This window comes from Miscanthus floridulus, chromosome 7, assembly GCF_019320115.1.
Source record: "Miscanthus floridulus cultivar M001 chromosome 7, ASM1932011v1, whole genome shotgun sequence".
In the NCBI taxonomy this organism is placed as follows: Eukaryota; Viridiplantae; Streptophyta; class Magnoliopsida; order Poales; family Poaceae; genus Miscanthus; species Miscanthus floridulus.
This window is the reverse complement of record NC_089586.1, coordinates 47,375,940-47,402,889: the sequence shown is the minus strand read 5'-3', so window position 1 is coordinate 47,402,889 and position 26,950 is coordinate 47,375,940. Positions and strand designations below refer to the sequence as shown.

At 44.7% G+C, this 26,950-nt stretch overlaps 2 protein-coding genes, 1 long non-coding RNA gene, 1 other non-coding gene and 1 pseudogene across 4 annotated transcripts; 2 read left to right on the top strand and 3 right to left on the bottom strand.

Annotated features, from left to right (window-relative positions):
* Positions 1 to 1,119: 1,119 nt before the first annotated feature.
* Positions 1,120 to 3,688, bottom strand: LOC136465468 (protein FAR1-RELATED SEQUENCE 5-like; annotated as a pseudogene).
* An 11,831-nt stretch (positions 3,689 to 15,519) lies between these two features.
* On the top strand, positions 15,520 to 16,402 carry LOC136463180 (E3 ubiquitin-protein ligase ATL31-like). The gene has a single exon (XM_066462200.1). It carries the CDS (start codon positions 15,599 to 15,601, stop codon positions 16,244 to 16,246), a length of 648 nt encoding a protein of 215 aa, XP_066318297.1. The 5' UTR covers positions 15,520 to 15,598; the 3' UTR covers positions 16,247 to 16,402.
* Positions 16,403 to 16,799: 397 nt separating this feature from the next.
* On the top strand, positions 16,800 to 17,889 carry LOC136463179 (putative RING-H2 finger protein ATL69). The gene has a single exon (XM_066462199.1). It carries the CDS (start codon positions 17,003 to 17,005, stop codon positions 17,585 to 17,587), a length of 585 nt encoding a protein of 194 aa, XP_066318296.1. The 5' UTR covers positions 16,800 to 17,002; the 3' UTR covers positions 17,588 to 17,889.
* Positions 17,890 to 21,731: 3,842 nt separating this feature from the next.
* LOC136466363 (uncharacterized) lies at positions 21,732 to 23,308 on the bottom strand. The gene is made up of 3 exons (XR_010761312.1): positions 23,187 to 23,308; positions 22,953 to 23,065; positions 21,732 to 21,846 (listed from the first exon to the last, which is right to left on the bottom strand). It is a non-coding gene; the product is annotated as an uncharacterized lncRNA (long non-coding RNA).
* A 1,055-nt stretch (positions 23,309 to 24,363) lies between these two features.
* LOC136468179 (small nucleolar RNA R71) lies at positions 24,364 to 24,471 on the bottom strand. The gene has a single exon (XR_010761715.1). It is a non-coding gene; the product is annotated as a small nucleolar RNA R71 (small nucleolar RNA).
* Positions 24,472 to 26,950: the final 2,479 nt, after the last annotated feature.

The following is a 26,950-nucleotide window of genomic DNA, read 5'->3' as shown; positions in this document are numbered from 1 at the left end:
CAGACAGCTCGGCCTTCACATCACGGCCCAAATCTCCTCTGACTCCGCTGTAGCCAGAGCACGGCGCGGCCTGTACTCGTGGTGTGTCCGGGGAGGTCACGAAGGACCACCGCGCGGCTGAGCGAGGCGCATCTGCTGCGGCGCCTGCAGCAGTGGTCGCCTGCACAGACGGGCAGGGAGAGGAGAGGGAGACGGGAGTGGCGGCGGCGGATTGGGAGGAGATCCAGAGGTGACAGCGGTGGGTTGGGAGGAGCTCCAGAGGTTTGTGCCGTCCTCTCGGTGACCTGGGCCTCAACCTGGGCGCCCTCGCCGTCTGCCGCGCAGACCCCATCGATTTGGATCAGGTATGTTTCATCCAGCACTCTTGCTGATTCATGTACAGACTTTATCTGTATCCATCCTGATGGCTGCTAAAATGGCATGCAGTTTGGATACTTTGGAAAATTGGAGCGATATGTATTTGCAGGAAACAGGATGTATGGTACACTGCAGCAGCGTGACCCATCTGACAAATGATTCAGGAACTATGGGATTCCTTGAAGAATTGAAAGTGTGCCTGAATGTAGATGTTTTAGAATGACAGAGAGGTTGTCAATAGTTGTATCAGTGTTGAGTTCATTTATACCTGTGAAAATAGTGGTTCGCAAGAATAATGTAAATGTGAAGGATGGCTGGGACACCTTCATGTTTAAGCAATGTCATAACTGGGATGTCCTTTCACTGCCTGAGGAAGTGAAGAAGAAGAAGCTAAGCACTAAGACTGGAACTTCAGGAAGTGGAATGGCCTGGGTCAGTCTCGACCTGGGGAGCTAAGCTTATGCTTAGTGCTAGTAGGTGTAACTAGCTTGGGATTGTCTGCTTAGTTTCTATTTTCAGTGAGGTTTCGTCAGAGAACTGTATTGTTGGGTGTGATCCACCTGAATGTTGTAATCCGGATGATTTGTGTCTTTGCTAATGCTAAGACAGGGCCAGTGCCCTCAAGTTCTTAAAAAAATATTTGGATGTTTTGAAATCAGCAGTGGAATGTGTCTTAATAATCTGAAATGCAAAATTCTAAGCAAAGCCAACAGAATATACATATTTCATTTCATAAGGTGACTTGACAGCAAATGAGCACAGTTACATAGATTCATGATTTTGCACTCCATCAAAATGTAACTTCCTAACAGCAGTTTGCATTGTAGCATCTTGATCAACTCTCATTAAGAGACTTGTGTATCCTCCTGGAATATATGGAGCAGCCATTGCAGAAGGTTCTGGAATTACATTGAAGTGTGTCATTGTGGAATTAGCATATCCACCTTGCAGGAAAGGAGCATCCATGGATGAAGATGGCCCAGCATTAAAATTCTGTCATATATAGCATAAGAAAGTGTTCACAAAACATGCTTGTAAGGTAATAAATTGTGAAAATAGCTAATGTCTTACAGTTATTTGGTTTGGATCAGCATGTTCATCTCTTGTTTCTACATCATTATTTTCCAGATCTTCACCTACAATAAAATATATTTATATATCATAATACAGTATTTTAAAAAATTGTAGACATAAGCAAAAGGTTAGTACCTTTTTTCTGACCACCTTTCTTCTTCTTCTTTCCTACCTTCTTTTCAACAGCATTTTTAAAACGTGTATTCTTTGATCCTTTTATTACTTGGGGAATTCTAAATGATATTACACCATTTAATGGTTGTTGGACACCTTCATTTGGGATTGGAGGAACCTCGTTGGATTTTTCATGCATCTCAATCAGATAAGTATCCGCTTCGAGGGTCAAGTTATGTATAGCTTTCTGCAATTTATCAAGAAGTTCTTTTGACGGTGAACACTTCAATGCAAGAGATGTGGCCTGTCGAGATATAAGTGCTGCCTGTGTTTTCAAATCTCCCGTCTCAGTTCCTTGTTTCTCAATATAAAATCCACTTTTCGCATATTTTGTCCATCTAGGCAGTATATATTGCGATGGCAAATTGTATACTCCATTCGTATTGAAGACTCTAAGAGCATGCTTGCACAATAAACCTGTAAGATATATTTGCCAATTTAAACAAACCATATTACAACTTACAATGTATAAATTGAAATGTAAATAGTATACATACCTATGGATTCAAACATCCGACAAGAGCATGTAATGGTGGAATCTTCAGTGTTCAATACTACTGTTGCTCCACGGTCAGACTGCATGTACTTAACAAAGAATGTCTTGTTTGTCCCCGCAGCTTCCAACAATTCACAAGACAACGTAAATTGTGTCTTAAATTCTTCCTCAAACTCTGAATACATTCTCCTTGTATATGATTCAGCTGCAGTATTCAACATTGGTAGATTTGGAATGTATGCAACCGGGTTCTTTCGACGTGACTTAAAATCAGCATCCAACTCATTTGCACGGAGACTAACTGCAACCTTCTCACATTCTACAAGGAGCTCAGAAAGACCAAGTCTCCTACGAAATCTTTTTTTGAAGACATTATTCATACCTTCACTCCTTTGGGTCGAGTTCATGTCTGCTGTAAAAGAGTCACGGTACACCGCAGCCCACTTTGCCCTCAAAGCATATAGGTTTGCCATCCATGAGTTATTCTCAATGTTATATTTAGCCAACAATTCATGCCATTTCTCTATGAAGTACGTCTCTGACCTGTCTTCGTACACACAGTTTTTGAAATCTGGTAGGAACTTGTTATCCGACTCATGAATTACATGACTAAGATGTTTAGCAGCATTTAAGCAAATGTGCCACAAACAAAGACGGTGGCTTGTATTTGGGAATACATAAGCAATTGCTGCTGCCATAGCCGCGTCTTGATCTATAAAAATTGTGCTAGGGTGCTTTCCTGACATTGCCGTTAGAAAGGTTTCAAAAAACCAAACAAATGATTCAATAGTTTCATTAAATAGAAGTGCACACCCAAAAATTACGGTTTGCTTGTGATGGTTGCAGCCAAGAATCGGAGCAAAAGGCATTTCAAACTTATTAGTTTGAAATGTGGTGTCAAATGACACAGCATCACCAAAGCATTTGTAATCCATGATAGACTGACCATCTGCCCAAAAGAAATTTGCTATACGACCATCTTCCTTGTCTACCTGAAATGCATAAAAAAATGTAGGATCCTGTAACTGTTTATTTCTCAGATATTCAGATAGTGTTTGTGCATCATTGGCTTCTAAGTATTGTCTGCACTTGTGACCAATCTCATTATTGCAATCCATCTTAGCAAATGGTGTTCTCTTCTCCTCCATAAAACTCCTTCATGAACTCATAAATTTGGGCTGGCTTCATTCCAGCTTCCCGTATCTGCCCAATTAATTTCCTGTCTGCCTCTATAACCTGTCGTTGGGACCTTAGCTTGTGTGACTTATTTGGACTAGCAAGATAATGATTGTGCTGTTCTACAACCTTTTGCACCGTCCAAATCCCCTCTTTGCTGATACTAAACTGGACACGAGCATCACAACCCGTCTTTGTAATGTCCTTTTGTGATGACTCATTTTCTCGTTGTCCTTGACTACTGCAAACTATATATTTCTGACATAGACTACCATCTTGGCGGCGCTTTGTCTTGCTCTTTCTAATACTGAACCCAACCTTGCCGGCATAGGTGTTGTACATCTCATAAGCTTCTTCCTCAGATTGAAATGTCATTCCAACTTTAGGAGTGATCAAATTGTGCCCAGCTTTACGAACCACCTCCTGTACATATAAATTTTCAATTGAAGGTGTACTAAAAATAAACAAAATATCATATATTCTGTAAGTTTGTTAAATACTTTTTTTCCTCGTCAGGTACTTCATTCTCCACTGGTACTTCATTCTGTGAAATGGTGTCGATAGTCTCTACTCCCATGGTAACCGACGTGGTGTTCTGTGAAATATGCACACTATATGTCAGAAAGCAAACAACATAGAAGAAAAGACACAACGATCTAATCAGATAACTGACCTGTGTTATCTGTTGTTCTCCTTCGAGACGACCACCGTCAACAGCATCAATTCCTAGTGCACATGAATCCTCCATGACAGAAGAAGATGGCATTAGGTCAACTGTAGGTTCATCCATGGAATCGGCGGCGGCGGCGACGGCGTGCAACAGCCGCACTAGTCTAGGGCTCAAGGCACGATCTATTGGGGCATCTTGTATTCCAGCTGAGCCGATGAGGATCGAGGAGCCGAGCTGTGTGCCTATTTGCCTTCCATCGGAGCGTCGTTTCCGGCTGCCGTAGGATGAAAGGGCCGTACACGTGACGTCCATCCGGCTGGGGGTAGCACGCGCCGCGCGCTGGACCCATCGTCCATGCAATTTTTTTCCGGGGGGGAGGGAGGGAATGGGTCGGCGAGGGGTTCATCCCACCGACGGTGCACCCCTACACTCGACGGTGGACGCGTGGCGGAGAAACGAAGCAAACGTTCACAGGAGCCTGGCTCCTCCCGATGCATCTCTCGGCTCCTTCGCGTTCGTGTAGTGGTCAGCGGGACAGCAGCTCGGCTCGGCTCCATGTTGATTCCACAACTCACGCCGAGTGCATGGCCGCACCACGTCGCCACGGACAGTCGGACACGCGCTTCCGCCGCACCACGTCAAAGCCGCCCAGCTGCTGCTGCCCGTTGCCATCGCACAGATCGGCGGTCTCCTCGGCGTGGCACGGCGGTGCGGCGCCGCTCGTGCTGTTGTCGTGGCACTGGCACTCGGTCTTCTCGGATCTCAGGGACGCACAGGCCATACGCGCCGCACGACGTCGGCAGCTCGCACCGCTCCGCGATGGCCCTATAGTCTGACGTCCAGGCCCTGGAGCTGCCGGCCCAGTAGTACGTGAGAAGGTTGCCGTCGTCGTCCAGCGTCATCCGCCATTACATGCCAGTGAGGTTGTGGACAAACATGTCGAACGAGAGCACGTCGATCCTTTGGCCGCTGCCGCCATCCTCGAGGTACAGGTCGTCAGGCCAAAGAGCCCGCGGGCATCGAGGCGGCCGTAGACCGGCGGCTCCGTGGCGTTCTCTGGCTGCGCCATCGTTGCTGTGCCGCCAGTACGTCGGCGTCGACCGGCCGCCGTAGAACTCCATGTGCAGTGCCATGTACGTCTTGCCGAGCCGCAGCGCGAACCAGCGGTTCGCGGAGACGAGCGGCGGCGAGGAGCCAGTGAAGTTTTGCCCCAGGACGAGCGTGCTGGACTGGTGGCGGAAGCTCTCTCACCGTGGACGCGCCCTTAGCTCGATCTGTTGCGCCGCCGCTGGTATCGACCACGGCCAGGCACTCGAGATCAAAGTTTTAAATCTCCGACTATAGCTGTCGCTATAGCCGGAGATAGCTGCTACGGAAGGAAAAGGCTAGGAGAACCAAATTTTAGCGCTAAGCAATCCTAGACGCTAATAGCCGTGTTTATCCAGAGATATCCGCTAAATACAACTTCCTTTAGCGGTAGCAGCGGCTAAAACAATGATGGCCCAAAAAGACAGCAGGCCCAACGTGCCTCCACTTCGAGTCTTTGTTCCCACACAGAACAGACCGACGCGGCAGCAGAGACTTCTGGGTGCCGGTGGCCGAATGGATAAGAATCGAGTTTAACAGGAGGGAATAAGGTATTGTTTATATATGCAAATAACAACGAAAATGACAAAAAAGGTAAAACAGGGAAAGTGTCTTAGCGGCTATTGTAGCGTGCTATTAGCGGCTATAGCGGTTCAGCAACGGTGCAGCTAAACCCTTTAGCCGAAGATTTAAAACTTTGCTCGAGATGCGTCGGGAGGAGCCAGGCTCCCGTGAACGTTTGATTCGTTTCTCCGCCGTGCGTCCACCATTGAGTATAGGGCGCACCGTCGGTGGGATGAACCTCTTGCCCACCCAATGTTTTTCGGTGCGAGGTGGGAAATGTGAAGCCAGAACAACTACTAGCACTGTGGCAATCAATAGGCTTGTGATAATTGAGGGCATGTTTATAGGGCTGTGCAGTTTTTCAACTAACAAAAACCGAAAACCAAACCGAGCAGACCCAAACGGATGAATCGGTTTGTTCGGTTCTTGGTTTCGGATTCAATATTTTAACCCGGAAGTTTGATTGTTGCCTATAGCTTTGGGATTTTACTCAAACCGAACTAATGAACCGATCAAACAAACTAATTAAGACAACAATCGATGAACACCAATACACCCCCTGCCTGGCGGCCTCCTCCCTCAATCTCCTAGTCTAGCAACCCACCACGGCCTAATAATATGCATCGCTGGCCTAGCTCACTCCAGCACCCCTAGACTATCGCATTCAGACTTATATGCACTCCTGAACCCCAACTTGTTTTTGGCTGGTGCAAGAGAACATAACACCTTGATGGGGAAGGCTTGGTGTGTGGGAGCGTACCTCAATGGAGTCCCAACGTGGCCAGAGTTTGTGTTTTGGCATTCAACATTGGGGGATACATCACCGTGTCATTGGGAGTTTCACACTCATGTTTGGTCCTTTACTTACCAGATTTACACTTTCTCATTGTGCTTGATGGTGTGCTCTTTACTTTCCCTAGATTTGTGGGTTTTTTTGTGTTAGATTGATCTCTAATCCTAACTGGACCCAACGGCCCAGTTGGGCCTTTGATTCGCGCCCTGATCGGGGGCACCCAACCCACCATGGCTGGAGGGCCCCTGTCACACTGCGCTATGAAAAGAGGTGGGGGCCGGCGGCTCTTATCACGAGGTTGACCTGAGCCGAGCTCCCCATCGACAAACCCTAATCCGATCTAGAGGGCGCGCAGCCAGTGAGGGAAAGCCACCAGCCGCGCCGCCACCAGACTCTACTACCTTCACCGCTGGTCGCCACCACACATCACCGACGTCGTCTTCACCGACCGTCACTGCCCTAGCACAGACTTCACCAACGAACCCGATGGCGGCCTCTAGATCATCCCCATCCACGGTGTTAAGTTCGTCAGTCCTCATCTATCCTCTCTGTGTCTCTGTCTCTCAGTCTAGAACGTGTTCTAGGATTCATGATTCTATTCAATAGCGAGTACTCGGCTAGATCTATGCTCCTAATGATCCTATAGATATAACATTGGTATCAGAGCCGGTCCCTTAGGTGTAGATCTCGGCAGAGGTGTGAGAAAAGAAAGAAAGGTCAGATCTGGTTCGGATCTGAGAAGACAGAGGGTTCGGTTGAACCCTAACCATAACTGGGTTAAGGAAAGGAGAAGAAGAAGAGGGTTTCAACCTTAAGAATGTAAGAGCCGAACCCTAAACCTATGAAGACTTCACGGGGAAGATAAACAATAAAACCCTAACAAGAAAAGAAACCCTAACCCTAGAAGAACAAAAGAAAGAAGCAAATCAGAGGGGGATGTTGGGGAAGGGGAGGCCTACCTCGCCGCTGCGTAGCGCTGCTATCTCGCCGGCGCGTGGGGAGAAGAAGGCCGAGCCGGGGGCGCTGCTCACCGGGCTCTGGCCTAAGAGGCGCCGCGGCCAGGCCGCTGGACGGCGGCGCGCTCACCCGCTGGGGAGCGCGCACGCCGGCGAGGGGGCCGATGACGGCGCCGGGGCTCTCTGCTCGCTCTCATCATCGTTTGCTCTTCGCTCGGCTGCTCGGTGCTGCTGTGCTGAGGAGAGACAAGTGCGCGGAGAAGAGAGAGAGAGAGGAAAGAATAGAATGGCGCTAGGGTTTCAAGGGAGCCGCTGCGGTCGCTGTTTTGTTCATGCGACACGCGCGGACGGCCGTCGGATCGACGTGGACGGTGCAGATTGATCGGGCCAGCGATCGGCCCATGCAGGCGCGCGCGGCCGCGTGGCTTTGCTGGCCCAGGCCTAGGTTGCGGCCTGGGAGGCACAGCGCGCGCGTCAAGCGAGTTGGCCTCGGCCGAATGAACAGTGCTGAAATGAATCAGTTTTTTGTTTTTTCTTTTTCCAGTAAATATTTATTTCCTGGAAAATGAATAAATGGCTTAAATAAAATAGAAAAGAGAATTTTCCTGTGGGTAAAATTCACTAAATTGAGATTTATTTTCCGCTGCGTATTTAAAGATGTTATTTTTATTATTAAATTTGAACCAACGGGAGAATTTAATTTTGAAAAATAGATATGTTTTAATTGATTATAATATTATTATTATTCTGACCAATGTTGATTAATAGCAATATTATAATGTTAATTATGATGAGTTTTGTTATGCATTAATTTTATTTCTGTCCAACGGTGATGTAGAATTAGTGTAGATGACAATTGTATATTTTAATTTTGACCAACGTTGGAACTAAGGCATGCAATTGTTATTATTATTATTTATGTTCTCACTCTATATGAATTGTGTTTTCAAGCGGATACAACTTGATGGGTTGTATCAAAGAGATCCCCACTCTCAAAAGTGATAACTACACGGAGTGGAAGAAAAAGATTGACCTGGCCTTCATCTTGGCTCAGGTGGACTAGGTAGTCACCTCACCGTATCCCACTGAGCCTGTGGCACCAGTGAGGGAGACAAATGAGGCTGATGCCGTTTGGGCAACCAAAGAGAGGGATTTTGCATCCTAAAGAATGTCCTATGACCTTGAGCATAGGAAGTGGGTCACTACCAACCAAAAATGTTTGGCTATGATAAAGAACACGATTGAGCCTGTAATTATGGGCTCAATCCTAGAGTGTGACACCGTCACCGAATACCTCAAATGAATAAAGAGTTAGTTCACTGGCTCTTCAAAGACATATGCTACCCAGCTGATAAAGCAGCTGGTGACAGTGAGATACTCATGTAATGGTGGCATAAGAGAGCACATACTAAGGATGAACAATTTGGCATCCAAGCTAAAACCAATGGATTTGGCTCTCAAGAAAGAGTTTCTTATTCATCTGATTTTTGCTTCCTTGCCAAAAGAGTTTGATACTTTTGTTGTCAACTACAACATACAGCCCGAGAAATGGGACATGGAGAGGCTCATGGCTATGTGTGTGCAAGAGGAGGAGAGAATGAAAGCTGCCAATAGTGGCACTATCAATTATCTAAAAGACAATAAGAAAAAGAATAATAATACTAACTCCTCCTCAAAGTCAAAGGGAAAGGGTCCCATGCTGCATCAACCTCAGCAAAACAAGTTCACAATAGAAAAAGATCAATGTCTCTATTGCAAGAAGATGGAACATTATAAGAAAGATTGTCCTGATTACTTAAAGATGATCATGGCAAAGAAAGGTGAGAACATTATTACATTCATAAATGAATCCCTGCATGTACAGTATTCAAAATCTACTTGGTGGATTGACTCAGGTGCAACTATTTATATTGCTAATTCTTTATAGGGATTCCATTCGATGAGGACTACGCAAAGAAGTGAAAGACACGTTAAAGTTGCAAATGGAGTCCGAGCAGATGTTGAAGCCGTTGGCGATCTTTCTTTAGAGCTTGCTGATGGCTTCACACTTATACTTAGAGATGTTCTTTATGTTCCCTCGTTACAGAGAAACTTCATTAGTGTTTCATGCTTGGACAATGATGGATACGATTGTCATTTTGGAAATGGCAAATGTAAGGATAACATTTAATAATGCATGTGTTGGTCTTGCTATCTTACAAAATGAGCTTTATTTGTTATCACTATGCGATGATGTAAATGTTTTATGTGATGATGGAAATGTTGCGTGCAACAATGAGAATGTATACTCATCTGCGGATGTAAACAGAAAACGAAAGAGAGCTCATGATGCATTGTCGAAATTATGGCACTATCGTTTAGGCCATATTTCAAGGGGGAGAATAGAAAGAGTAGTTAAGAATGATATTCTTCCTCTATTAGAGCTCTCAGATTTAGAACAATGTAGAGAATGCATAAAAGGAAAGTATGTAAAGAAAATTTAGAAATATGCCAAACGAAGCGTAGGAATTTTATAGATTATTCATATAGACATCTGTGGTCCGTTTCCTATAAAGAGTGTGGATGGTTATGATTCATTCATAACATTCACAGATGATTAGTCTTGTTATGGCTACATTTATCCAATCAAAGAAAGAATAGAAGCATTGGATAAATTTAAGATATTTAAGACAGAAGTTAAAAACCAACACAATTTAAAGATTAAGATAGTCAGGTTTGATCGTGGGAGGAGTACTACGGTCGGCATACCCCATATGGCCAAGTTCTTGGACCTTTTGCAAGGTTCTTATAGGAGAATGACATAGTAGCCCAGTATTCTACACCGGACGAACCTCAACAAAATGGAGTAGCTGAAAGGCACAATCGTACCCTAATGGATAAGGTGCACAGATGATAAGTTACTCCACCTTACCATTGAGCCTGTGGATGGAGGCGTTAAAAACCGCCATTCATATTCTCAATAGAGTACCAAGTAAGTCGGTGCCCAAAATACCGTATGAGTTGTGGACAGGAAGAATACCCTCACTAAACCACTTACGTGTGTGGGGGAGTCCTGCTGAGGCTAAAGTATTTAACCTAAACATTGGGAAACTAGATCCCAAAATAGTAAGTTGCCATTTTATTGGCTATCCAGAAAAGTCAAAAGGTTTTTGTTTTTACTATCCAGATAGACATACAAAGTTTGTGGAAACGAGACACGCTGTCTTCCTAGAGGATGAAATGATAAGGGGGGGCATGGTAGCTCGAGAAATTGACCTTGAAGAGAAGTGGGTGTATGCGCCCACTCCGATGATTTATGAGCCATTTTTCTCACTATCTGTTGTCGCTGCACCGATAGTGCAATATATTATGGTGCCAGCACCTGTTGTTATTCCGCATGTGGCAACAATGAATGATGATGAGTAACCTGTTCTTCAGGATCCTGTAGAACCTATTGCCACAAATGAGGGGGAGCAAAAATAGCCTCAAACAGAAGATGTGCCAAATGTGGAGGCCCCTAGAAGGTCTCAAAGAGTTAGAAAATTAGCTATTCCTGCTGATTATGAAGTGTACAACACTGAAAATTTTCAAATGGAGGATGATCCCACCTCATTTGAATAAGCCATGAGAAGTGATCATTCATCAAAGTGGCTTGAGGCCATGGAAGATGAAATGAAATCTATGAATACCAATAAAGTTTGGGACATGGAAATAATTCCTAAAGAAGTCAAAACAGTAGGTTGTAAATGGGTCTATAAAACAAAACTTGACTCTCAAGGGAATATAGAGAGATATAAAGCACGACTTGTGGCAAAAGGCTTTATGAAAAGAGAAGGGATTGATTACAATGAGACCTTTTTTTCAGTCTCATGTAAGGATTCCTTCAGAATTATAATGGCATTAGTGGCACATTATGATTTAGAATTACATCAGATGGATGTAAAGACGACATTTCTCAACGGTGACTTGGAGGAAAATGTTTACATGGCACAACCAAAAGGTTTTGTCATGGAAGGAAAAGAACGAATGGGATGCCGCCTAAAGAAATCCATTTATGGATTAAAACAAGCTTCAAGACAGTGGTACTTGAAGTTTGATTAGACAATAAGGAATTTTGGGTTTAAAGAGAATGTTGAGGATAATTGTGTTTATGCAAAGTTTAAAAATGGGAAGTTTATCTTCCTTGTCCTGTATGTGGACGATATCTTACTTGCTAGTAGTAATTAAAGATGTCATCGGGGCCCCGATCCCTGGTTCCCCGCGGGGAATTCACCCATTAGGGGACGAGGATGGTACAAATCTTCTCCCCATGGGGAATTAAATGGGGGAAAAAAATCATCCCCATCGGGTATGACGGGGGCGCGGATGGTATACATGCCTCCATCCCCGTTCCCCGCGGGGACCCGAAATATTTAAGGCCCATCTGATAAGGCCCAATTCCTATGTACATATATAAGGCAATTTGTAACCCTAACCTTATCGTTTCCATTCATTCCCTCCCTCCCGAGGTTGCCCCTCTCCCTTCGACGGCACTGGCGCACAGCTCTCTCCCAAGCCCATCGACAATGATGCAGGGAGGCTCTCCCTCCCTCCCGGATCTGGCGGGTGGTGTCCTCCTCCCTCCTGAGGCCACCCCTTTCCTTCCTGCGGCGCAGCTCCCTCCAGATCCCATCGATGGCGCGGCATCGTCGCCCCTCGATCTCCCTCCTATGGCATAGCTCCCTCCCGAGCCTGTCGACGGTGCGGCAGAGGTCCCTGGAGGTGGAGACCCTTGTGCAGAGGGCGCACCGACAATGGAGGCGACGGATCTGCGGTGAGGAGGCAAATCCAGCGCGAGGAGCGGATCCAGTAGTGGGGGCCACATGCACCCGATACAGCAAGCGGCGGCGGCGTTGCTCTACCTCCACCGCCTCCACCAGATCCGGCTACATGGGCTCCACCGATGGTGCCTCCATGTGCGGATTCGTCGGTGGTGGCGTGTCCAGGTGCGGATCTAGGATGGCAGCAGCGTGGGTGTGCAGTTGATGCGGGGATGGGGATCCCCGTGGGGATTAAATCCCCGAGCGGGGACAGGGATGGGGAAGAAGTGCTCCCCATGAGCCTTCACGGGGACGGGGACGGGGGAAATTTGCCCCCGCGGGGACAGGGATGGGGTAGTAACCCCCGATGGGGAATTCCCCGTTGACATTTTGAGTAGTGATGTCAGTCTACTACTGGAGACAGAGAAGTTTTTGGCCTCAAAATTTGATATGAAAGATCTTGGTGAAGCTTTGTTCGTTCTAGGGATCGAGATTCACCGAGATAGAAGTAAAGGGGTATTAGGACAGTCACAAAAGGCATACATAGAAAAAATCTTAAAAAAATTTAGTATGCACAAATGTAGTCCCTCACCTGCTCCTATAGTCAAGGGCGACAGATATGAGGATTTTCAATACCCTAGGAACCAATATGAGATCGATCAAATGAAAGCGGTTCTATATGCTTTAGCTGTCGGAAGCTTGCAATATGCTCAAGTATGTATGCGCCCTGACTTGGCATTTGTTACCGGGTTACTTGGTAGATTCCAGAGCAATCCTAGAATAGAACACTGGAAATTAGTAAAGAAAGTCTTGTGTTAGGACCTAAGGCGAACCTGCGAAATTTGTACTTGAGTTGTACCAAAGATGACCTAAGGCGACTAATGATCTGGTCTGCCTGGGTTTGTGTTTGGAATAAATTTTCAGCTGGTTGAAATCTATTCGAATCGCCGTCTCTCCCGGATAGTGAGAAACTTGGCTAACTCCAACATCGTAGTAATTGTATTATGGAATATGATAGATCGGATAATGATGGAATTAGTATACATGTTATGGTTACTATTGTATGCTCTTAAAATGATATACCACATGTTTGGCACATGATAGTTGCTAATCTAGAGATGGATAGTTATAATTAACTTGATGACGAAACTATAATTGTATAACTGAGTTAATCGCTTTTTATGCAAAATATTGTCAAGCTACCTCCACTTATATAGCCTTACATAATCCTTGGAGTCAATTTATTTCTGATTTATGACGGGTAAGTCTAGCTGAGTACCTTCTCGTACTCAGGGTTTTATTCCCATTGTTGCAGATGGCACAGTATATCTTGGATATTGCAAGAGTTGCTTCCATCCCGCTGTGGATGAGGAGTAAGCCTCGGGCGGGCATCTTTATTAATCCCTCTATATGCTGTTGTGAACTGTGATCGTATGTTGGCACTGTATTAAACTATGTTGGCAAATGCTACTTTTGAACTTATTTTGCTTCCGCTATTATCTATCAAACTTGGTTTGTAATAACTCTATTTCGTACTCTGATGGATGAAATGTCTGTGAACTTTATGTAATATGTGACATGTATGTTGAATCATATAGGATCTTGGTTGTATGTGGATCATTTATCGATGTATGTTGAATCATATAGGATCTTGGTTGTATGTGGATTAGTACTCGACAGACTACCGGGTTTATATCGGCTTAAGTACGACAGTGCGACCGCTTGCGGGCTGCCATTGTACTTGTGCTCTTATAAATTGGTCGGTTCTGCGACAGAGCGGGTCACGCCGTCGCGCTCCAGTGTGACGGCCGCGTATTTGTGTTTCCCCTTTTGGATAGAACAAATGGTTTTCACTCTTAAAATTGGGACCTAATCTTTAAATAAAGTCAATGGTCATATTTCTTGTGTCTAACAGAAAAACTCAAGACTCATCGACTATACATTAATGTTCAAATAATGATGCCATGTGGTAAATTTGAATTCAAATTCAAATTATAACATTTGAATATTTGAATTTGAATTGTTGTTTAATGTTATACGATGAAATATTTGTGATGGCCGGCAATGTTCACATGAACTAGAGTGTTGTTGTAGACTGAAAGAGAAATGAAAAGACAAAAGGATGCATAGACGGCACAAACAATTGGGTACTATAATTTTACTGTCCCTCTATTTGTTTGCAAATACACAGATGGGGACAACAGATGAGGCAAATGGCTGGAGCTCCTAGGTTATTTGGATCCACTAGCTAATACTCCCTTTGCCCCAAATTATAATTCAGTCTAACTTTTGTAAGAGTCAAAACATATCAAGTTTAACCAAATTTATACAATAAAACAATAATGTTTATAATATTAAGTAAGTACTCATTAGATTCTTCATTAATCATATTTTTATAGTATATCTATTTGATGTCATAAATCTTTGTAATTTTTTCTATAATTTTAGTCAAACCTAAAATGCTTTGACTCTCTAAGAAAGTTGGAATCCCTTATAATTTGGAACGGAGGGAGTAAGTGATTGGAATCTTAGAATTCTTAATGCCCAGTCTTTACTGTGTCCACACATACTGCATCGGAAGGGGAGGTGGGAGCGCTGCTCGGCTGGGAATTTCTTCGTAGAAGCAACAGCCGAACAAACTATTAACTAGGTGTACATTTGTCTTTTGCTATTCTCCTTGTGTCCTAAATTTGTCTGGATGTCGTGAGTTTGCCTCACTGAATGTAAATGCTGCCATTGGATAACAGCTATCTAAATGCGAATCATGCAGTGTGAAAATAGCTCTCTAAATGTGAATGATGCTTTGTGAAAACAGCTCTATGAAATGTGAATAATGCAGTGGTGAAAGTAGCACTCTGAAATGTGAATAATGCAGTGGTGAAAGTAGGTCTGAAATGTGTTCACTTGTGAAAGCTTCTAGTTTGATATACTCCATTTCATATCCTATGAATATTCAAGATAATTAAAATATTTTCATTTACAACGTTAATTTGCCATGTGACAGTTCTAGTATAATACTACAATAATATCAAATGGCTATATAGTTAACATGGCATACTTGATAACTATAGAACGTAGGAATTAAATGCTGCAGCTAGCCTATGAAACAGTGAGATGAAAGTGTGCATTGAGAGAGCTTGTTTCATACTTAGTTTCCAATAATGTCACGTCTTGAAAATAGTGAGATGAAACCTACCACTGACACTGACCTTATACTTTGACCTCGAATGACAGGATTGACAGCCACGAGACCAAAACTGCGGCCATAGGCAGTTGATAAGAGCAAATCCTGAAAACCACGTGCCCAAACTGCGCGCGCTATGCCAGTCGTATTGGCAGTTTGTAAAGCAATTGTAACCTCAGTGTCGGGCGTTCTGTGTCTATTTCTTGCCGCGCCTACCTACCGTGCACCCATGGTAGCAGGGCAAAGCCTGTCATCCTGGTGCAGGAAGAGACAGCGACGGAATACTCATAATGAGCAGTACAGCCACGATTATGCTCTCCGCCGCGAGTTCGGCCGGCGGCAGCGATGACGACGACGTCGAGTGCCGCGCCTGCTACGGCGTCGTCGTGGCCTGCGTGTCGCTGCTCCTGTTCTGCGTTCTCGCGGCCACCACCGGCGTTGTTAAGGCCTGCGCCGTCACCGGCTTCACCGTGGTGCTCTTTGGCATAGTCGGCTGGTTGATACCCTACGGCGGCGCCACGGCCACCTGGGGAGACGCCATGGGCGCCGCGCGGCGAGCTACTCATAACGACACAGGCGCCAGGGTCATGATGGCGCTTCGGCGGGTCAGCTACTCCTGCCCGCTCGGTGGCGCGGCGGCCAGCTACGACCCGCCAGCCTTTGCGTACGAGTGTCCCGCCGATGCCGACGGCAGCGGCAAGTCTGCGGGCAGCGCGCTGTGCGCGGTGTGCTTGGAGGACGTGCAGCGCGGGGAGACGGTCCGGCGGATGCCCGCGTGTGGGCACCTGTTCCATAAGGACTGCATCGACATGTGGCTGCACTCGCACACGACGTGCCCGCTGTGCAGGTGTGACCTCTCGCCGCGGTGGCGTACCACGAAAACCATCGCGACGACGGTGGCGGCGCAGTCGTCGGCTTACGCGCTGCCGCCGGTTTAGTTTTCAGATTGTTTGCAGCATTTCTTGTCCGGAACATTATAGCGGGCCATAGTCTCTCTGTGATCTGTATATTCCTATGTGGGTTGCACACATTGTTCGTAGGGTAAATTTGGTCCACGGTGAATATTCGGATAGACAGGTTCATCATCAAGCCTACCAAACTATTCGATGATCGATATTCCTATGTGGTGAATGAGCGAACACTGGTAAATATTTAGCAAATTTGAATATAAAAAAAAAACTTGTTGCAGCTAATGAAGCCGCTGACGTATATGTCAAGCTCTAAAGTTTTCCTGTGTAAGAAATACTGAAGGCAGTCTGTCAGTCGTTTTCGATTTTGATATCTGAAGTCTCGATAAGGCTGGGAAAAGGAACATTTCTCACGTCTAATCAACGTGCCCTGACCAAAGTGAAGAGATAAGATCTTTCGCTCAAAAAAATGCGTTTACGATCCGCCAAAAGCGGTCGGTATCAAAACCAAAACTGGAACCAAATCAAACAACCAAAACTGCGGCCACCAGTGGCCAAGCCAATACCTGGGGCCAAACAAACCCGCCGCGGTGCCGCGGTCGCCAACGAGCGATTGGAATTGGAAGCCGAACGCGGCCGGCACGCCGCAGAGTCCAAGCACCAGCCACCTATTTCTTGCGGCCGAGACGCTGCGCCATGGCAACCTCGTGACGTGACGACACCGCACGCGCCGGCGCGAACGCACAACGCTTACCACTTTTTCGCAATCTTAGATTTGTTTTTCTAATGCCCAACCCGCTGCCGAGCGGCGCCCGGCCCAACGACGGCTCCCTCGTCTGCTATGGCATCGTTGTCGCCACCGCGTCGCTACTCCTGCTCGCCATCCTCGCCGCCACGGTGAGTATCGTCAAGGCCTGCGCCCTGGCCGGCGCGGTTGCGGTGGTGTTCATCGCCGCCGGCTGCGTCTCCCGGCGGTGCGCGGCAGACGGAGCCGCTCCTGCGCTGCCCACGACGGTGGCGATGATGCCAGCCGCGCGCGCCCGCGCCGCGTGTGGCCTGGTTGACGCCGCGATCGACGCGCTGCCGGCGTTCGCGTACGCGCGCCATGCTGGCACGTGTGGCGCCGAAGGTAGCAGCAGCAAGTCCGGAAGATGCGCACTCTGCTCGGTATGCCTGGAGGACGTCGAGGCCGGCGAGATGGTCCGGCAGCTGCCGGCGTGCGGCCACCTGTTCCATGTGGGGTGCATCGACATGTGGCTGCACTCGCATGCGACGTGCCCTCTGTGCCGGTGCGACGTCTCGCCGCAGCCAGTAGCTGTGAAGCTGACGGCAGCTGCACATCCACGGGATGGTGCGCTGCCGCCGGTGTGAGCTGCTGAGATCATACTCACGGCCGGGAGTGGGTCCTGTTATGGTGCGACTAAAGGTCGTCGATTTTTGCTAAAGCAGATGTTCTGTTTCGGGAAGAGACAATTATTCTTCAATTCTTGTGACCGATTTGTTTGATTGTTATTATATATACTGGGGCTTGAGAATTCAATAACCACAGCTGATAAATTGAAGAGACTCACTGCAACCATTACATCACATGTTCCTATGTACCATGATCTAAATTTTAGGTCATTTTATAGGTCTTAAAGGTTTCAAACAGGAGGTCTAAAATGTTAACTAAAGTTTAGCCAACTTCATAAAAACTTTAGATCACACACATAAGTTACGGAAGGGCTAGCGTCCGGACGTAGCTCCTGCGCGTTATCTTGCACCGCATCCCACCACCTGAGTCCGCATCCCATCCAGCGCCCACGTCCTCGTGTCTAGAAGTCGCACCGCGCCCCCGCGCCCATTCCTAGGCCCCACGTGAGTCCCGTCACCTGTCCTGCCTGTGGATGCGTGCCGTGGAGGTGTCTGCTGGCCACAGGTTCCCGCACGGTGACTCACGACGACGCCCCCAGCACTAGCAGGCAGCTGTCCATCAGCCACCGCCGTCATTGAAACATGTGCTCTCCTAGTTCCACTTTTGAAACATAGAGATGAAATACTTGCAATATACGTCTGAAATAGATGAAATATTTGAAATATAAGCTTAAAACATGCGTGTATATCCATAGCAACATATGCAACATCAAAACCTACTTTTTCAACATCCAGATAAAACACTTGCAACATGAGTTTGAAACATTCTAAACACTTGAAACACGCTTGAAACATGCGTATAGAGCCATAGCAAACATATGCAACATCTAGCTAAAACAATGAAAACATATATTTGAAACATTTGAAACATAGGCTTGCAACATACAAATATTGTCGTTGCAACATATGCAGTATTGCAGATCTACTTTTACAACATCCAAATAAAATACTTGAACACAAAATCTGAAACACTTGAAACACAAAACATCGCTGGCGGCCATGGCCTACGTTGTGTAGAACTACGGTAGACAGCAAGTTTGGGTAATGGGTACGTCATGAGCAACGACTAGCGACCTCCTCCTAGTGACGCGGCGCACGTTGTAGCTGCGATAGCCGAGGGGGACAGGGGCACTATAGGGGACGCCCCAAGCAACACGGGATGGAGCCGTGCCGCGGCACGAGATTGGGGCAGCGTGCGGCGTGGGGTGGGGCGCGACAAGGATGGTCGCAACAGAGTGGGGCCGGTGGATGGCGTATTGTTGACGGTAGTTATCATCCATCACAAACCGTCAACATAACTTGTATAAATGCACAAAAATGATCACCAACATATCACAAACCGTCAACATAACTTGTATAAATGCACAAAACTGATCACCAACATAGGTTTATGGGTTTTTACTGACAATTTCCACAAGGTTTGGCGAATCTGTGTTTTCAGCAGGGTTTATTCAGAAATCCGTCAAGGTGGATCAAATCGTCAAATGAAATCGTAATTATCCATGACAAAAATTGCTCCAGAAGGTTTTAGAGGACACCAGAGGGCACTCCACCGAAGAAGACCGCAAGAGGATGCCAGGTAGGGCCGGTCTAGGGGGCCCACCTGTCACCCCCTCCTTCCTACGTTGGTTCTCCATCAGCTTAGGGATTGCATCTACGTCGTTCTTTCAAGTTGGTTTGATCTGATGGGTTAGGATTGAAGCTCCTCCCTATATATAGCAGCCCCTGCCACCCCTCAGGCATAACCCTGATCATAAGTCAAGATCATATCAGAAATTAGGGTTTCCAGAGAGAATAGAATAGATCTCTAATTCTTCAAGATCTAGTTAAGATCAGATCATTACCTTACACTTATCATTTATTTATCATTTGGCTTACCCCTATTATAGCATGAGAGTTGAGTTAATGATTTTATCATAAGTATATATATTTGTCAATACATCTAGCCACCCCATCACTCCTCCCTGTGAAAATATATAAATAACGATACATGGTATACTCTCGGGTGAAATGCTACAATGGTATATTATCTGTGTGGTTACGGATACTTAATATATAAATTTACAAGTGTTCTCAATAAATACCAACAAATATTTCTAGCATCATTGCTAGGGATGACAACCTAGTAAAAGGTGATGTTAAGAAATATCAACAAGCATTTCTGGCGTCGTTGCCGGAGTGGGACACAAGGCTAAAAGAGAATTGATCAAATAAATACTTATTGATGAAATCATAACTATATACCTCTGCTTTAGCAGGCTTACGCTTGTTTGTCTTTGTTTATCTCTTATACAGGGTATTGCAGGATTGGTTATGATTCATCAAAAAAATTCATCAATCATAATCAAACCAATCAAGAGGTAGCTCAACACCATTTTCTAAAGCTATGGATGAAAAGACTCTACGTGAATTCTCGGCTCCAAGCACTGAGAACTTTCGCATTGGACCAACACTCAAAACCAATAACCTTGAGTTTGAGCTCAAGCCAAGCCTCATCAACATGGTGCAAGCTACCCAATTTAGCGGAATGACACATGAAGATGCTAGCGCTCATCTTCAGAATTTCCTAGAGATTAGTAGCACAATCGTCATCAAGGACGTCGCTCAAGATATCATACTACTCCGCTTATTTCCATTCTCATTAGTAGGAAGAGTGAAGCAGTGGTTCTACACCAACAAAGATAACATCAATACGTGGGCAAGATGTTCGACGACCTTTCTAGTTGTGGCAGAACTGCCCAAATTATATGGCCCACATGTGCCCGTCATTGTCTCCCAAACTTCTAACTGTAGCACACATAAGACACACAATCCCGGTAGTCTGTCGGGTGCCTCGGGAAACCCAAATCATCCACTTTTTCTTTCCGAGGAGGATACATCACAGAAGACATTGTAGTATTACAACAGTTTATACAAATATATTACATTGGAATAAACAACGGAAGTCTTACTGACCATAAGTTTACAAATCATTCATTAAGTTATTACAATTCATAAGTTTTAGCCAACTAGGCAGTAGGGTAGCATGACAGGTACCACTAGCAACACATAAGAGAGATTCACCCTGCCCAAGGGTGCACAACAAACTTTTCTACTGTTGGCTCTCCTCCTGCAACAAGGGTTAACAAACCCTGAGTAGAAAGGTACTCAATAAGACTTAACCGACGAAAAGGAAAGACTCCAAAGATATGTAGGCTTGACGGGAATCAAGGTAAGTCTATAGCAAGAATCAAGATTAACTTTTGCAGAAAAGCTTACTAATGATTGATCCTTACTTTCAATGTTTTAGCTCAAGTTAAGTCATTATTAGTCCCCAGTTTGCACCTGATCTAAAGCAACCACTTCTTTAATCTTCACATGTCATGATCATAAGTATCATTGTTTCATTTGGTTAACTATGATTTAGAGCAAAGAATCGAGTCTTCTTCTCCGAGAAGCAACGGCGATTCGAATCGATTTGGCCCAGCTGGGGTTTTCTTACCACACGACATATGCAGGTCCCGGACCTATGTATATCCACCCTCACTTGGATCTTCTAGAACGTGAACTGGTCTACGCTACCCGAGGATACAGTACTCCACCTCCCTGTGTCGTCCCAGACAAATTCACAGGATGGGTACACACTACTCTCACCATCTCCCACTCCTAGTGCGTAGTTGTGTTTTCACATAATGGAATAGCCAAGGTATCAGGCTTACCGGAATATGTGGCCAGTACTACAAAATCTTGACTCACAATAGGTCTACAACGAATGGTCCTCAATCCACACAGGCAGGGCACTACGTCAAGACTCAAACTTGACGCAAGCAAAGAGTCCGCCCGATCTCATTTTAAATTCATGATTATTATCAAATCACAGGGTATTCCCGAGTAAGAACATGTGAAATAAACCTTGTTTCTCAACTCTTAGCTACTAAGCATGACTAAGCATCATAAACTACTATTACTAACAGGGTGATAAGGATGGATATTGAAATATCAAGGTAGGAATGCAGCCGTTGGTAATCAAACAACTCCTATTTTACTTAAATGCATAAAGCATAAGACTTAAATGAATAACATTTATAAAACACAAGGAAATGGTTTATGCTCCGAGGCTTGCCTGCGGTGTTGGGGTTGTCAAGCACTTCAGAAAACCCACAGATAAGACAACCAACTCCACTGAACAGAAAACCACTCCTAGGACTTGCTCAACAACGAGATCCCACTCTCAATCACTAAACATAAGTAAAAATGCATGCTTTAGAGTGATGATGAACTTAACATGGTTTATGATGATCAAACAAAATTAATTAACTTGAGTACAGCTTTCCTTCATGGTAAAATTAAGTTAATTAATCACAAAGCAATATTAGTATTATTATTAACAAGTTGATTATGAACACAACCAATAAGTAATTAATTTGCCAAGGAACATCAGAGGTGCTTGTGTCCTAAGGTCTACAATCAATCCAAAATCAATCTCAACTCATTTTATGATTTATCCTAATTATTTTAGCATTTATTAATTAAGTAAGTAAAGGCATGTAATTAAGTGGATAATTAAAAATTATCAAAACAGCACCAAACTTTTTGTGCATCTAGTTTATTACACATAACATTTACACAAAAAGTTTCATGATTAAAAGAATTTATTTTAGCCTATAAAAATCAAGGAAGATCCATTTATTAATTAAAAGAGGTACTTTTTAAGCATGCAAAAACTATTGATTTTCATCATTTTCTATTTTTCCTAGGTAGAGCATACAAGTATAAGTTTACCCAAAAATTTTCATAATTTTATCACATCCCTATATTTTTCTATGAGTTTAACAAGTACTGTACAATTTAGCATTTTCTGAAAAAAGATAAAAATGAGGAAAAACATTTTTCACTCAACACCCGCCAGCCACAGAGACTGACAGGCGGGTCCCCTGGTCAGCAAACAGTGTCACTTCGCTGACTGCGGTGACCGACTGGTTGACCGGCGATTTCTCGCTGACGGCGAGGTCCCCTACGGCGCGGTCTACTCCGACGTGTTCCTCTCCTACCCGCGCATCCTCCGGTGGTACCCATTGATCCCCAGGCGCATCACAGCTACAACGGTGACGGCCATCGCGGATGGCGGCACGCGGAACGTGCCATCGGCAAGGTCTCCGGCCACGGGTAGGTTACCGCATGCTCACGACACGTCTACGCAATCAATTGATCGAAATGGAGCTCCGCTCAAGCTTGCCCACGGCCATGGCGGGCGGCGGGGTGGATGACGCCGGCAAGCCGATGTTCCAGCCGTTAGGACTCGGTAGAGGTAAATTGGAGGGCAAGGTTAGCTTTAGGAGCTCACCACGAGCTTGCTTGGCCTGATGATTGAAGCGGGGACGCGGCGGAGAGAGATGACCAGCGGTGGTGGTGGTTTCGGCGGCGTGAACCGACGGTGAGCACACGTTTTGGCGCAGCCTGAAGGAGAAATGATCAACCATCAAGTCCACGAGCATCACGGTACAAAGGTGAGTAAGGAACATAAGAGAGAAGGAAGATAGGACAGCCGGAGGTGGCTGGCCACGGTAAGGGTGGTTACTGCGGAGCTCTGCTCGGCGGGGAAGAAGAAATCGACGCGTGGTTGATTTCGGTGGGCAGATGTGATTTGAGCGGGTGCAGGCGACGCGCAAAGGCGAAGCAAAACCAGGTGCGCAAGTAATTTGGATAGGAACGTGACGGTGGTGATGAATTTTGATGGCGAGCCGAGGTCACCGAAGATAGGGTAGAGACGGGAAATAGTAGGAGTGGTTGGCAGCTCAGGCTATAACGGCGAGGGACGAAGCAATGAGACGCGCCAGCAGCTGCTTGAGCTCGGACACGCCAGCAGCTGCGTGTCCACGCACGCAGAGGCGACGCTGGAGGGCGGCGGCTCACCGGCAAGCAGACAGACTGCTTGCTTGTACTGCCGATGAACAATACGTCTGAACCCGATCTTCTCTCCTCTTTTTCTCCTCATTCCAAACATCAACTCAAGATTCTCCAAGAACAAGACTTGTTCATCTTCATGCAGGGATTGCAGGCTCCAACTTTTCTTAAGGAACTGGTATAAAAAACTCACTGGTTTTCAAGATCCTGGTTTCCAAACAGGAGCACTTTGAAACTGAAACGGTAATTTCAGTCTAGGGTTTGCAAAATTAGTTTGGTTAAACAACTTTGGTAATTAATTGGTGATTATTTATCAATCAAACATTTTAAGCAACAACACCATTGCATAGCTCAAATTTTGTACCGATAAATGATGATATTGTTTGAACAAGGTTATTTATAAAATCCAATTTAATAAATCCTCCAAAAATGAATTCAAACAATGAATTCCATGACTTAGGCAAAAATGTCTAAATAATGAATTTCAATTCTGATTTCAATTTTGAGGTGCAAATTTTAGTAGTTTGAACTTGATTTCATACCCCACACTTGATCCTAGTGTAAAGTACACTCTTTACGCTACAAAGTTTATTAGGGCATAATTTCAAGTCTTTAAGTGAAATTCAAAAATAGAAGGTCACAAAGTACCTCAAAATGATTTTTGCTTCTTGCTCATTACATCACACTAATGCATTGCATAACCTACAAAATCATCTTGATTTTAGTAAATGCAAAGCATGGTTAGCTACCATGGATGCTTTCTATGCATGATGATGACATGGCCAAGTTTTAGTGATGTTTAACACCAGGGGTATTACACTAGAAAAATTTTTCCTTATAGGCAAGACAAATGCCTTAAGAGGAAAAATCTCCAATTTCCAACAACACAAAGGAGAAACCATTCCAAAAGTATGGAAACATTTTCAAGAATACATTTCAGATTGTCCTCGTCATGGGATGGAAGATTGGTTGCTCATGCAAGGTTTCTACCATGGATTAATTCAGAAAGCTCGTGAACAACTCGATGCTACTTTTGGAGGAGCATTTATGTCACTCACCCTTAGAAAAAGCTGAAACTCTTATGGAAAAGATAACCTCTAATCAAGGTTGGTCTTAGGGAGATATTCAACATTGCAATAAGAGCGAAGAAGCACCAGAAGAGGTGTGTGCACTATCAATCAAGATGGACGTACTGTTGAATTGGCTCGAACAATGAGCCAATTACAAGAAGGATAGTCAGGCCATTCAAGATGCTTATAATGCCTAAAATATATGTGGAGAATATTTGGGGGTTGATTTCCCCAAAAATCAAGAGGATATAAACATTGTCATCAACAACCCCGGTCCACAACAACAAAGACAAGGATGGGGACAACAATAACAACGGTCAAATTACCAAGGTAAGTACCTAGGTAATTACTATAATTCTTCTAATCCTAAATAGACATCCTTGAGAGATTTGATCTTAGAACAAGCTAAGATTAATGAAAGTATTTCTAAGAAGCTTGTTTCTAATGATAAGGTCGTAGAAAACATAAACACTAAAATGAAAAGTTTTTCTTCTGCTATAAAAGATCAACTTAGCTATAATAAAAAGATAGAATCGCAATTAGCCCAGTTGGCCGCTGCTTTACCTTTTTCCACTAACCTTGAAAAGGTCAACGCCATAACCACAAGAGGTGGCATGTCCACTCGTGATTCTCCATATCCGACAAGGATAGATAAGACACTAGCGCAATACGAGAGGAAGAAAAAGAGGAAGCAGAAGAATTTGGACCTAAAGCACAGGAGATGATGCAAGATTTCCATGACACCACCCTCCTTCCATTTCCACGCAGAAATTGAAAGGCTAAAATGGATGAGCAGTTTGGTAAGTTTATAGAGGTAAATCAAAAGTTATATATCAATATCCCTCTGCTAGATGCCATACAGGTACCTACCTATGCAAAGTACCTTAGAGACATTCTGAACAACAAAAGACCACTGCCCACCACTGAATTAATCAAGCTAATGGAGGAGTAAAGTGCGGCTATCCTCAACACATCACCGGTAAAGAAGGATCCAGGATGTCCCACTATTGATTGTTCGATCGGAAACCAGAATTTTGAGCATGCGCTATGCAACCTGGGCACCAGCATCAGTGTCATGTCCAAGAAGGTTTTCGACAAGCTCAACTATTAAACACTCACACCAACATCAATGTGCCTGCAACTAGTTGACCAATCGGTCCGCTACCCTACAGGAATCTCTGAAAATATTTCGATAAAAATAAGAAACTTCCTTGTTCCAGTGGATTTTGTAGTACTTGATATGCAGGAAGACATGAAGACACCCCTCATACTTAGGAGACCCTTCCTGAGCACTACAAATGCACACATTGAAGTCGGAGGCGAAGAAATCCGATTCCATATCAATGGGAAGGAAGAGCGATTCACCTTCAAGCTAAGACTGGAACAATGCTCTAATTTGGAATGGCGCGAGAGGCAAGAGCAACCGTCAAGGTCTCCATCTTAGGGACCGATTGATGCACCCAAGGGATGAATAAAACTAGAGAAGTCTGGTTCGGTGGAATTAAAATTCTGAACCCTCTCTGGGATGTAAAATCGATAGTTATCTATATCTTCCTTTACTTTGCATAAATTTACTTTTACCTTAGCATATTTATTTTTCTACATTTGCACTGCATGAGGAAAATAAAATAAAAAATCTTTTCACTACATCATAAAATGTTAAGCCGCATGTAAATAATTCTTACGGAGCATAAAAACCCAAAAGGATATTTATCGTGGAGGCGTAAAAAAATAAAAATACCATCCATTCATCTTCTTATCATAAAATATTTTTGCATTGCATATATATACATGTGTATATGGTAGAAATATATGAAACCAGGACCCACATGAGGCACCTAGGACCCACTTAACCACCACCAAGCACCATTCACCATTCAGGTCATATCTCCATCGAAAGAGCACCGACGCCCATCGAATTTTGCTTAAGAACGAAGCAAAGGATCATCTGGTGGAGGATGAGGCCAACTGGGCCCCATGTAGGGCTGGCCGGCCCCACCACTATAAATGGCCACCCTTCTTGGCTGCTCTCGGCCTCAACCACAACTGTAAACAAGCCTCTAAGTTTGAAAATTCAATTCCCAAGTTCATAGTATAAAAATCCATTTAGTAGAAGTGTTGTTGAAACTAGGAAGAGTGAGTAAGATTAAGAATAGAAGTGCTTCCAAAACTAGGAAAAAAAACCAAAAAGATTGAGGGTAGAGGTTCTGTCAAAATCTTGATTAGAAAAATTCATTAGGCAATCAGAATGACTAACCCTTCGATGACTGACTTCTGGATGGCTAACTGCTGACTTTTATTTCTAACTCGTTCCACAAGTTTTGTTGTCTTTGGATTTTTACAGAACGATGAACAAGCTAGTAGGCAA

What these genes read in the sequence shown, in the direction of transcription:
- LOC136463180 (XM_066462200.1), top strand. Translation starts at nt 15,599, where the DNA reads ATGAGCAGTACAGCCACGATTATGCTCTCCGCCGCGAGTTCGGCCGGC.
- LOC136463179 (XM_066462199.1), top strand. Translation starts at nt 17,003, where the DNA reads ATGCCCAACCCGCTGCCGAGCGGCGCCCGGCCCAACGACGGCTCCCTC.